At 27.9% G+C, this 12,450-nt stretch overlaps 1 protein-coding gene across 2 annotated transcripts in view; it reads right to left on the bottom strand.

Annotated features, from left to right (window-relative positions):
• The window catches only part of LOC107452196 (uncharacterized), a 51,905-nt gene that overhangs the window by 16,901 nt on the left and 22,554 nt on the right, over window positions 1–12,450 (bottom strand). For both annotated transcript variants that reach the window (XM_087163769.1, XM_087163768.1), the window contains exons 3-20: window positions 10,668–10,790; window positions 9,960–10,076; window positions 9,756–9,863; window positions 7,198–7,308; window positions 5,356–5,478; window positions 3,671–3,787; window positions 3,451–3,570; window positions 3,241–3,357; window positions 3,024–3,140; window positions 2,806–2,925; window positions 2,589–2,705; window positions 2,372–2,488; window positions 2,154–2,273; window positions 1,937–2,053; window positions 1,720–1,836; window positions 1,502–1,621; window positions 1,285–1,401; window positions 1,075–1,191 (exon numbers count right to left, since the gene is read on the bottom strand). In XM_087163769.1, coding sequence (XP_087019895.1) covers window positions 1,075–1,191; window positions 1,285–1,401; window positions 1,502–1,621; window positions 1,720–1,836; window positions 1,937–2,053; window positions 2,154–2,273; window positions 2,372–2,488; window positions 2,589–2,705; window positions 2,806–2,925; window positions 3,024–3,140; window positions 3,241–3,357; window positions 3,451–3,570; window positions 3,671–3,787; window positions 5,356–5,478; window positions 7,198–7,308; window positions 9,756–9,863; window positions 9,960–9,993 — 1,909 coding nt within the window. In that variant the 5' untranslated portion in view covers window positions 9,994–10,076; window positions 10,668–10,790. The remainder of the gene's footprint in view (window positions 1–1,074; window positions 1,192–1,284; window positions 1,402–1,501; window positions 1,622–1,719; window positions 1,837–1,936; window positions 2,054–2,153; window positions 2,274–2,371; window positions 2,489–2,588; window positions 2,706–2,805; window positions 2,926–3,023; window positions 3,141–3,240; window positions 3,358–3,450; window positions 3,571–3,670; window positions 3,788–5,355; window positions 5,479–7,197; window positions 7,309–9,755; window positions 9,864–9,959; window positions 10,077–10,667; window positions 10,791–12,450) is intronic.

Consider the following 12,450-nt stretch of genomic DNA (forward strand, 5'->3'; position numbering starts at 1 on the left):
TTCCATAAAACCCGTTCTGACATGAACATGCATATGGACGGTCATTTCCCCTCATAGATTCACAACTGCCATTGTTTTTGCAAGGATTCGGAAAACAGTTCACTGAAAATGGAACTATAGTCTTATGAATACATGAATGAGAAAATAAATAAATTGATAAGCTAAACAAAAAGTGATGATAAATTTAAAAATATACGAGTAATAATGAAATGTAAAGTTATAATGAATTAAAAATCGAGCAATAATTAAACCATAAGTAAACAACAATAAATAATTAAACAACTAGTAAAACTGTTTAAAAAAGGAAAATCGGGACAGAGAAATGTGAAGTATGAAAATTATCACGGTGGATATTAATATATGAATTGATCATGCTACCAAATTTTTTTTTTGAAAAATAAGTATTAAAAGGCAATTTAATAATGCTTAGGCGCAATTAGTGGTATAGTATAATAAAACCTACAGAAATAAGTAATACTACATATTTGTTTATTTCACGCAGATATAAGGTCTCTCCGAAAGTTTTGGTTGTAAAATAGGCCTAGCATCTTTTACTTTAATGTTAAATAGTGTGGTAGGGTACTAATCTTTAACTCGATGCTAATGTTTTAGCTTAAAAAAAATACAGCATATCTGACGCAAAAGATAATAAATAAGTTAATTCACAAAAACAAGCTAAAAGATAAAAATAAAAAAAAGATAAGCTAATTTACATACATCTCTAAGTATGTGAATTAATTCATATTAATTCACATACCTTCATATAAAGACAAAGATATTTCTATTTTATTTCAGTGTCTACGAATTTCTAGTTTCTTCAAATTTATTTTAATTAAAAATTCTCTTAACCTTTCAGAGACGAAAAAACATGTTCTCAAAACGGAAGATAGATGTCAAATGAATAAACTTGCAACAAAACAAACATTAGCAGAATATAAATGTTAACCAATCAGGGATGCATGGATTTTTAGTCTCTGGTAAAAACAATTTAAAATCTGATGTAAGGAAATGCCAGTGATATATTCATAAAATAATTTTAAATGTTTTGCAATAAATATAAAATACATTGCTTACGTTCTTCACAATTAGTTCCACTAAAGTTCTCTTTACATGTACAATTGTATTTGTCTCCATAAGAACTGCAAATTCCATTATTTTTGCAGGGATCAGGGATGCATAGATTTTTAGTTTCTGGTAGTAAAAGTATGATGTAAGGAAATGCCAATGATATATTCATAAAATAATTTTAAATGTTTTGCAATAAATATAAAATATATTGCTTACGTTCTTCACAATTAGTTCCTCTAAAGTTCTCTTTACATGTACAATTGTATTTGTCTCCCTCAGAACTGCATATTCCGTTATTTTGGCAGGGATTAGAGATGCAAGGATTTTTAGTTTCTGGTAGAAACAATTAAAAATCTGATGTAAGGAAATGCCAGTGATATATTCATAAAATAATTTTAAATGTTTCGCAATAAATATAAAATATATTGCTTACGTTCTTCACAATTAGCTCCTCTAAAGTTCTCTTTACATGTACAATTGTATTTGTCTCCATCAGAACTGCAAATTCCATTATTTTTGCAGGGATTAGAGATGCAATGATTTTTAGTTTGTGCTAAAAGCAATTAAAAATCTGATGTAAGGGAATGTCACTCATATATTCATAAAATTATTTTCAATTCTTTTCAATAATTTAAAAAAAATATTACTTACGCTCTTCACAGTTAGTTCCACTAAAATTCTCTCTGCATGTACAATTGTATTTGTCTCCATCAGAATTGCAAATTCCATTATTTCTACAAGGATCAGGGATGCATGGATTCTTAGTTTCTGGTAAAAGCAATTAAAAATCTGATGTAAGGGAATGCCAGTGATATATTCATAAAATAATTTTAAACGTTTTGCAATAAATATAAAATATATCACTTACGTTCTTCACAATTAGTTCCACTAAAGTCCTCTTTACATATACAATTGTATTTGTCTCCATCAGAGCTACAAATTCCATTATTTTTGCAGGGATCAGGGATGCATGGATTTTTAGTTTCTGGTAAAAGCAATTAAAAATCTGATGTAAGGAAATGCCAGTGATATATTCATAAAATAATTTTAAATGTTTCGCAATAAATATAAAATATATTGCTTACGTTCTTCACAATTAGCTCCACTAAAGTTCTCTTTACATGTACAATTGTATTTGTCTCCATCAGAACTGCAAATTCCATTATTTTTGCAGGGATTAGAGATGCAATGATTTTTAGTTTGTGCTAAAAGCAATTAAAAATCTGATGTAAGGGAATGTCACTCATATATTCATAAAATTATTTTCAATTCTTTTCAATAATTTGAAAAAAATATTACTTACGCTCTTCACAGTTAGTTCCACTAAAATTCTCTCTGCATGTACAATTGTATTTGTCTCCATAAGAATTGCAAATTCCATTATTTCTACAAGGATCAGGGATGCATGGATTCTTAGTTTCTGGTAAAAGCAATTAAAAATCTGATGTAAGGGAATGCCAGTGATATATTCATAAAATAATTTTAAACGTTTTGCAATAAATATAAAATATATCGCTTACGTTCTTCACAATTAGTTCCACTAAAGTCCTCTTTACATGTACAATTGTATTTGTCTCCCTCAGAACTGCATATTCCGTTATTTTGGCAGGGATTAGAGATGCAAGGATTTTTAGTTTCTGGTAGAAACAATTAAAAATCTGATGTAAGGAAATGCCAGTGATATATTCATAAAATAATTTTAAATGTTTCGCAATAAATATAAAATATATTGCTTACGTTCTTCACAATTAGCTCCACTAAAGTTCTCTTTACATGTACAATTGTATTTGTCTCCATCAGAACTGCAAATTCCATTATTTTTGCAGGGATTAGAGATGCAATGATTTTTAGTTTGTGCTAAAAGCAATTAAAAATCTGATGTAAGGGAATGTCACTCATATATTCATAAAATTATTTTCAATTCTTTTCAATAATTTAAAAAAAATATTACTTACGCTCTTCACAGTTAGTTCCACTAAAATTCTCTCTGCATGTACAATTGTATTTGTCTCCATAAGAATTGCAAATTCCTTTATTTTTGCAGGGATCAGGGATGCATGGATTTTTAGTTTCTGGTAGAAGCAAGTAAAAATATGACGTAAGGAAATGCCAGTGATATATTCATAAAATAATTTTAATTGTTTTGCAATAAATATAAAATATATTGCTTACGTTCTTCACAATTAGCTCCACTAAAGTTCTCTTTACATGTACAATTGTATTTGTCTCCATCAGAACTGCAAATTCCATTATTTTGGCAGGGATTAGAGATGCATGGATTTTTAGTTTCTGGTAGTAAAAGTATGATGTAAGGAAATGCCAATGATATATTCATAAAATAATTTTAAATGTTTTGCAATAAATATAAAATATATTGCTTACGTTCTTCACAATTAGTTCCATTAAAGTTCTCTTTACATGTACAATTGTATTTGTCTCCATCAGAACTGCAAATTCCATTATTTTGGCAGGGATTAGAGATGCAAGGATTTTTAGTTTGTGCTAAAAGCAATTAAAAATCTGATGTAAGGGAATGTCACTCATATGCTCATAAAATTCTTTTCAATTCTTTTCAATAATTAAAAAAAAAAATATTACTTACGCTCTTCACAGTTAGTTCCACTAAAATTCTCTTTGCATGTACAATTGTATTTGTCTCCATCAGAACTGCAAATTCCATTATTTTGGCAGGGATTAGAGATGCAAGGATTTTTAGTTTCTTGTAAAATCAAAATAAATAAATAAAAGAGTCTAATGTGGTTTACATGGAGTAATACATTCATAAAATTAGTATTTCAATATGAGTTTAATAAATTTAATTATAATGAGCAATGATTATGTATACAATGATAAGCAATGATTACGTTTCAATAATCTGCAAATATCGTTATTTTTGCAGGGATTAGAGATGCAAGGATTTTTATTATCTGGGTAAAGTAATTAAAAATCTGATGTAAGGGATAGTCATTAATATTCATAAAATTGTTTTCGACAGTTTTGTAAAAAATATTTTTACAAAAATATAGCAGTTAGTTCGTCTAAAGTTGTCTTTGCATGTACAAGAGTATTTATTTCCATAAGAACTGCGATTTCCATTATTTTTGCAGGGGTTTGGGATTCAAGGATATTTACTTTTTGTAAAAAGGATTTAAAAAATCTGATGTAAAGAACTGTCAACTGTTAGTAATTCATTAATTACGTTATTTTCAATGATTCAATTGTGTTTAATATCTTGATATAGTAAGTCCGAAAATATTATGGATGGGGTCATCGCACAATACATTTCCAAACATTTAAGCAGGGAGAGGAAATGAGGTACTCTCTTGACATGGAGCTGGTCTTCTTAGATGGCGTATTCGAGTGTTGTGATCCCGAATATTTAGAATATTGTTATATAACATATTGTTATAACTAAGTTCTCCTTTGTATCAAAACTTAGGCGAATTTCAGTTCAGCTAAAGCAGTTACATATGTACTGCGCATTACGTTTGACAACAATTTAAGTTTCCTACAAAATTACCACCAATAAAAATTCTTTCCACTTTCATGTGAACAAAAATGCTTAAACATCATCTTCATGTCTGTTATGGATAACAATATCTGTTATGGATGTTATGAATTATCCGAAAATGTGTCAGCAGCAAAGAATTTCTAAGCTGGATTTCTCCCCTTATTATCAACAAAAGAAACTGATCACCAATCAAAATTCCGCTCATTACTTGATAGGAAAAAAGTGCTTAAATTGTAACTAAAGCTATCTATGCCTGTTGGTATTAATAAAAAATTCTATCATTGCCTGAAGTCAACAAAAAAAAATTAAAAGAAATTAATCCAAATTTGAAAGACTTCCCGACCAGTTACGAGTGTTAAAATTGAAGCACTAAGCTGAATAACAATACAAATTTCAATCGATTTCTTAAAAGCTAAAAGCAAAATTTATCTCATCATTTTTTAAATTTATCACTATTAGAATTGTCATTCAAAATTTTGATCACTTTCCAAATAGCTATATTAAGGAGTTTTGATCCTGATGCAACAAGAGTTTGGAGTTTGAGCCTGATTGCAAGTTATAATTCTTCCCAGAGAGATCAAATCTCAGATATGTTTAATTTTGACGTCAGTTTCGAAAACTTCTGTTTTAACACGGACAAATATTATTTTTTCCTCATTGTTTATTTGAAAAATATGTTTTTTTCTTATTATTTTTATTTTACTACAAGAAAATATGCATACAAATGAAAAATTTTCTGTATTTTCACAAACATGTTAAACCGAAAATAAAGTTACCTGATTCACAGTTTTTTCCTTGAAATCCCATCTGACATACACACTTATATGGAGGGTCATTTTGCGTCAAAGGCTCACAAATGCCACCATTTACGCAAGGATTCGGAGAACAGTTTTTTGGAACTGAAACCATAAAGTTTTGTGAATGCATGAGTGGAAAAAGAATTAGACAAATGAAAGAAAAGGTAATAATGATCCTAAAAATTGTCTGTTGTTGCCAAATGCTTGCCATTTGATTTCCGACTTTATTAATTCAAAATTCCAGTTTCAAAACTAGAGGTTTAACGTAAATTACTATATCGCAGTGAACACGTATGTTTTGTTTTGTAACTAGGAAAAAAACTAGTAATGAATCAATTTTGCTACCAATTTTAATATTTTTTCTTAATTTTAATTTGCATTAATACTTATTGTATTTTAAAAAGAAAATATATCGTTACTGAAAGTCTTCATATTAAAAAAAAAACATATAATATATTTACACCTTAAATTAAATTAATATTGTTGCAATAAAGCTTGCACTTTAATATTTTTTAATTGCTCGAGGTAACTATGATATCTACATATAAAAATTTAATATTAGAATATTACGGTTGGACAGGGTAACTTTATTCATCGAGATATATGAGAACAAATGAAATGATTAATTTTCCAATCTAACTTTCGTAATAATGATTTACACAAATTTCTTGTGTATTTATCAATTAGTTCTTCACTTAATTTACATTTAAGAAATTTCAATCTTCAATTCGGGAACTTACTCTATTGGAAAATGTATTATACATATATCACCATAGAAAGCGATAGGTTGCCTTCTGGGTTGTCACGAGCGATTAAAAATGCAAAACGTGGTGGCTGATAATAGAGTATAAGAGACTACAATTAGCTTCTTTCTGTAGCATTTTTTTTAAAGTTCTATTAAAAGTGGTATGTACTCAGCGGTCTTTCTAGGACAAATTTACTACTGTTTAGCGGTACCTTCGCAAATTCAACTTTCGGAAAAACGGTAGTTTCACAAAATACTTTTTTTTTAATTTTTGTATCCCGTAAGAAACGATACATTCCTATTTTTGTGTTGATTTGTTTTATGAAATTTTTATTTTTCACAAATTATGACAATTTTTACAAAATAGGTACCTCCCAGAAAAACCTAGACAGACCCCTGGTACTGTTGAACAATCAAAGAGATCATAAATAAATGAATAGGAATTGAGTTTCAATCATTTTTACATTTTTAGTCGCCTGTGGCATCCCCGGCCAGTAATCAGCTTAATTCTCCAGGTAATGGCTAACGCGCTTCTGTTTTCATTTCCATCTTTTCCTTCATTTTTTTTTTATTTATCGTTTCCAACCACTCAACTACTTTCATTTTAATTTAATTTATCAAAAGATTTTAGATTTAATCTATTTGAAAGATAAATAAATAATACTGAATCTTCTGCAACAAAATTCTTTTAAAATTTTCGTAAACACTTTGAGTTAGCAAAATAACAAGGTCCTTGCAGACAAGTCATGTTGTTTCCCTTCGTACAAGGTGAGTCTTTGTTGGTTTCGGTTGCAAATATGAAATGAAAGTAAATTTAAACGTTAGGGCACATACAATTTTTCTATTGTTCTCACACAAAAACAAAAACTAATTACATCTTTTTTTAAAAAAAATTTTATCGTAAAAATTACTGACCTGAGCAGTCAAAACATTTCCGCATGACTTCTTAAAGCCATCTTTGTTATTCAACTTAAGATTATTTAACCAATTAAAACTTAAAACGCAGTTAGAAAAAATAGTATTAGAAGAGTGGTTTTGAGGCAAAACTTTTAAGCTAAATAGAAAGAAATACTTACTGCAATATTCGAGGTAAGAAATTTCATTCAAGGGACAAATGCACGAGAAGGTATTATTTGATTCAACGCAAATTCCTTCTCCACAAGGGTTTGGAACACAAAAATTATTTGCTGAAAGAAGAAAACAAAAACTGACTGTAAAATAAGATAATTATACAAGGTGTCCCAGGATTCTTGGTGCAATCTTTTAGGGGAGGTAGGGGACATAATAAGGATTCAGATTTACATAGCAACCCATGATCGGAAATGTATGCGTTCACAGATAGGCGTTGCGTTGTTCTCCAGGTGAATTGGGCGTGGTGATAAATATGGTGGTTCTTTGGCCACCACGGTCTCCTGATTTGCGTAATATGAATTTCTTTCTTTGGGGTGTAATGAAAAGTGTTGTGTACGCAACACTTGTGGATTCCGAAGTGGATCTGGTGGCAAGAATCGTCTGTGCTGCTGCGGATATCAAACAAAATCCAGGTATATTTAAGCAAGTCCGTCAAGACATGGCCTGACGCAGATATAACGCAGGTATTGATAGCAATGGTGGAAACTTACATCTTTTATGACATTTTCACATACCATCTACCATAGCACATGTAATATCTTTGACGATTAAATATATTTTAGGTGATCTCAGTTTTGTGTCTCTTGGTTTCTTGAACCTGTCATACTATTTTACAAGGACGTTTTCAACCGTGGGTTGCTATGCAATTCAGAATCCTTGTAATGTCCCCTATCTCCCCTTAAAGTTTCTCCTAATAATCCTGGGACATCTTGTGTTTTTTTTAGGAGCAATCAGAAGAGAGCAGGGGTTGGAGTAGTATTGGTCTGTACAAAGTATGTGAACTGTTACTTAAATGCTTCAAATTTGAAATCCATGTTGGTGGAGAATAAGAAACATGAAGTCCCTAAATTCTAGCGCTATCCCTTTTCCGAACTATTGTTCTCCGATTGATTCTTGGAGATAAAAAGTAGCCAAAATTTATTTTTTCTTTATTTTTTATTATTATTATGTCTTTATTCTTTAATTATTAATTCGGGAACCATGTACGCTAAAAGTAATAGCTAATAAGACTAATCAAGGTTTAAGGAAGGGAATTTGGTGGGCTTCCTTTCAGCTGCTCAGATTGTTCCATTCTAGAAATACAGAAATGCTTTTGATTCAACTACTCAATTCAAAAAGTATATAAACTCATGTTCTACCCAATATAAATTTGTGCAAAGTGGCAAGTATATCCGTAAAAATGGCCAATTGTATAAAGAAAAAATGCATAAATAAAATAAAAATATTTTTTATACGTAGGCATAATTTATACCAAGCAAATTACATTTTAAATAAACAGTTTTTCTCACATCTAATAGTATCAGAAGTTGTCTGCAAAACTAAGCATAATTTTAAACTTCTTTTTTTTTTAAGTATTGATATTAATAATGTTATTGTTTTATTATTTTATGACATGTTGTATTATAAACTTAAGGTTTAAAAAATTTAATTATGTTTCCAGCGTTTTCCCTTATAGCTTTAAATACTCTTCCTTAAAGGAGTAAGCTCTCAAGAGAGCTGTTTTTTCCCTAAATATTTTAAATGACAAATTTAAAATGCAAATACACAAAACGGACATCGTATTGAAACTAAGAATAACGAATCGAATGGCTTTATCAAAACCTAATTAGTAACCAATGACCTGTAAGATAGCCATGGACTGATAAGTTAATTTAGCATCTCCTTCTCCCAACAGTTGCTTTTGCAAACACGAAGGAGATGTGTGTGCATAGAACAATATCTGAGAAGTTTCTTACTGAAGCCGACGATCGTCAAAATAATCTCTTATAATATATTTCTTTCTTTATAAGAGGTCGTTTTTATCTTTGTTATCTCTCATTTGAATATATATATATTTTGAAAACTATAAATATTAAATATATATTTTTTTTGAAAACTATAAATATTAAATATATATATTGAAAATTATATCTTGATTTATAGTTTACACTATAAATATTAAATATATATATTGAAAACTATAAATATTAAATATATATATTTAATATTTATAGTTTTCAATTTAAATATTAAGTGTATATATTGATTTATAGTTTACACTATAAAAATTAAATATATATATTGAAAACTATAAATATTAAATATATAAATTTAATATTTATAGTTTTCAATATAAATATCAAGTGTATATATTGAAAATTATATATTGATTTATAGTTTACACTATAAATATTAAATATATATATTTAATATTTATAGTTTTCAATATGAATTTTAAATATATATATTGAAAATTATATATAGATTTATAATTTGCACTATAAATATTAAATATATATATTTTTTTGGAAAAAGGTGAATAACCAAAGCCTACTTAGTGTAACTGCTAAGAATTTTATCCATCAATAACAATATCTAGCGTAATTTTTGCGATGATTCAGTAGGCTGCAAAGATCCTTTTTTGCTGAGAAAATCATTTAAAAAATCTAAAGTAAGGGGCTCAAGTAATACAATCATAAAATTTTTTAACTGAGTTTTTAAAATAATAAAAAATAAAGTTTACCTTCTTCACAAGTTGGCCCTTTAAAGTTTTGCTTGCAGGTACAGAAGTAATTATCTCCATCAAATCCACAAGTCCCATTATTTTTGCACGGATTTTGACTGCAAGGATCTTTAGATAATAGAAACAATAATCAAATGATTTCATAAAAGAGATTCATAAAAATATTTCAAATTAATTTTAATAAACATAAAAGTTGATGTTTACGTTCTTCACAAGTAGGTCCTCTAAAGTTTTCCATGCAGATGCAATTGAATTTATCTCCATTAGAACTACATTTGCCATTATTTTTGCACGGATTCAGTTTGCAAGGATTATTTGTTTCTAGGAAAAGCAAAAAAAGAGAATCTAATGTAGTTGACACCGAGTAATGCATTCATAAAATTATTTCAAAATGATTTTAATAAATTTGATTTTAATGAGCATTGATTAAGTTTTTCCCAAGTTAAATTCTAAAGTTATTCTTATGTAAAGGTGTGATAGAATATCACTAGAAAGTTATTTTACTACCTATTTATAATTATTAAGAAAATCTATTTCCTACTTTCTAATTTAATTTAAAACCTATTGAAAGAACGTTTAGCTGATTACGCTACTAATCTGTTTAAATTTCTCACTTGACAATTCAATAGATTTTAAAAACCTTTTTCAGATTTACAACTAAATTATGATATTTGTTACCAATTAATTCTGTAACAGTTTTTGAATCAATTTGTTCTTTAATTTTCATCACATTCCTTGACTTAATAAGATATGGCTATTTTTCTGATAGGCTGCAGGAGCTACAAGAAATCTAAAGCTTTAAAAACGTTTAGCATTAAATTGATTATCAAAATACACCTTTAAAAAGGTTTAGCTCAGAAGATAATTTTATATTGTTAATTTTTCCATCTTATGAGTGGAGCATAACATTACCTGCTTCACAGTTTTTTCCATGAAATCCTTTCTGACATGCACATTTATACGAAAGGTCATATATAGTTGCAGGTTCACAAGTACCATTATTTTTGCATGGATTCGGAAAGCAGTTTTTTGGAACTGGAATTATAAAATAATAAAATTGTTTTAAATGATATGATAATGACAACAGAAACTCTCAACATGCAAAAACAAGAATTATGAAGTTTATTGAAATAATAACTACAAATTCTTAGGATAAAACAAAATTTGCTTATCAAGTAAATCCACCGTAAAATTATACTGGTTTAAAATTGAGCTTAACTTATTTCCATACCATCCAACATTTATGGTTTTTGTGAAAATCTTTTTCCACTGGTAGGGAACTAAAGCAGAAATTTTAGAAACAACTAGAATTTTTAGAAAACTTTTGTCACAACTAGAAATAAAGTCGAATCTAACATTGGACATACAGGTTTCAATTATTTATATGTAGCGATGCATAAAATTATTTAAATTCTAATGCATTAAAATATCAATACATAGCATTTTCTACCACTAAAAAAAAAAAAAAAAAAAAAAAAAAAAAAAAAAAAAAACATTTTCTAAGACTAAGAAAATTCTTTAGTAGTTCGAGGGTATGTATTTCCGCCTTAAAACTTTTTCGGAAAAGTGTTTAAACAATTTTTCATTGTTAGCTTGTTTTGAGAGGTGTAAATTACGCGTAACAATCACGACTTAATAAAAGTCATAGCCTTGATACTGGTTATACACAATTGTATCATATGTTATTGTATCCTACAGAGATACTGTGGAACAGAGATACTTTTACAGAGGTGCCAATCATTACATATTGTCCAAAATATTTTCTTTTTATATTTAAAGTGATAAAGACAATTTATAAATTTTATTTTGTTTATTGACTTAAATTTGTTTGAATTGATTTTGATAACCTAAAGACTCAAATCAACCAAACACACACGCGCATACACACACACACATATATATATAATCATTTAGAGTTCAGAATGTAAAGACATTGACAACTTACAATATATATATATATATATATATATATATATATATATATATATATATATATATATATATATATATATATATATATATATATATATATATATATATATATATATATATATATATATATATATATATATATATATATATATATATATATATATATATATATATATATATATATATAAACCCATTAATGTAAGCTAAATTAAAAAGAAAACAAGGAAAAAATATTTTATATTTTTAAAGATAAGAAGAAAATTTATTAATAAAAAAGATGTTTTTTAAATTTAAAAAAGAAATTGAAAGCCAGAAAACGAATAAGGAAAAGGTATAATCTCGTCATCACATCACACGATTATATCCGCAAAAATAGTGCTTTCTAATATTGTGTTAACATAGACAAAAAATATATCAATACAATAATGTGAGGAACACGAAGATAACTGAAATAAGAATAAAACATATAAGGTAATTAATACAAAATTAAACACATCAAGTAAATATAGAGGAAAAAAATTCAAGAGGAATACAGAATAAAACACAAAATGTAGCATATAAAGCGAGCTCAAATGTACTTCCACTTACAGGTATCTTGCAAAAATGATTTCAAATATTTTAGTATCAATTTTGCCAGATTAGCTTAAAGAAAAGGTACCTTTTTTGCTGGTTTATTTTAGTCTTCAGATCTATAAAGGTGTCCCAGCCATCGAATGCGATTGGCCTTAATAACATGAACTATGCGCGGTTGTTTGTACTTTTT

This window comes from Parasteatoda tepidariorum, chromosome 5 (genome assembly GCF_982258835.1).
Source record: "Parasteatoda tepidariorum strain Cologne lab strain chromosome 5, Ptep-v5.0, whole genome shotgun sequence".
NCBI lineage: Eukaryota > Metazoa > Arthropoda > Arachnida > Araneae > Theridiidae > Parasteatoda > Parasteatoda tepidariorum.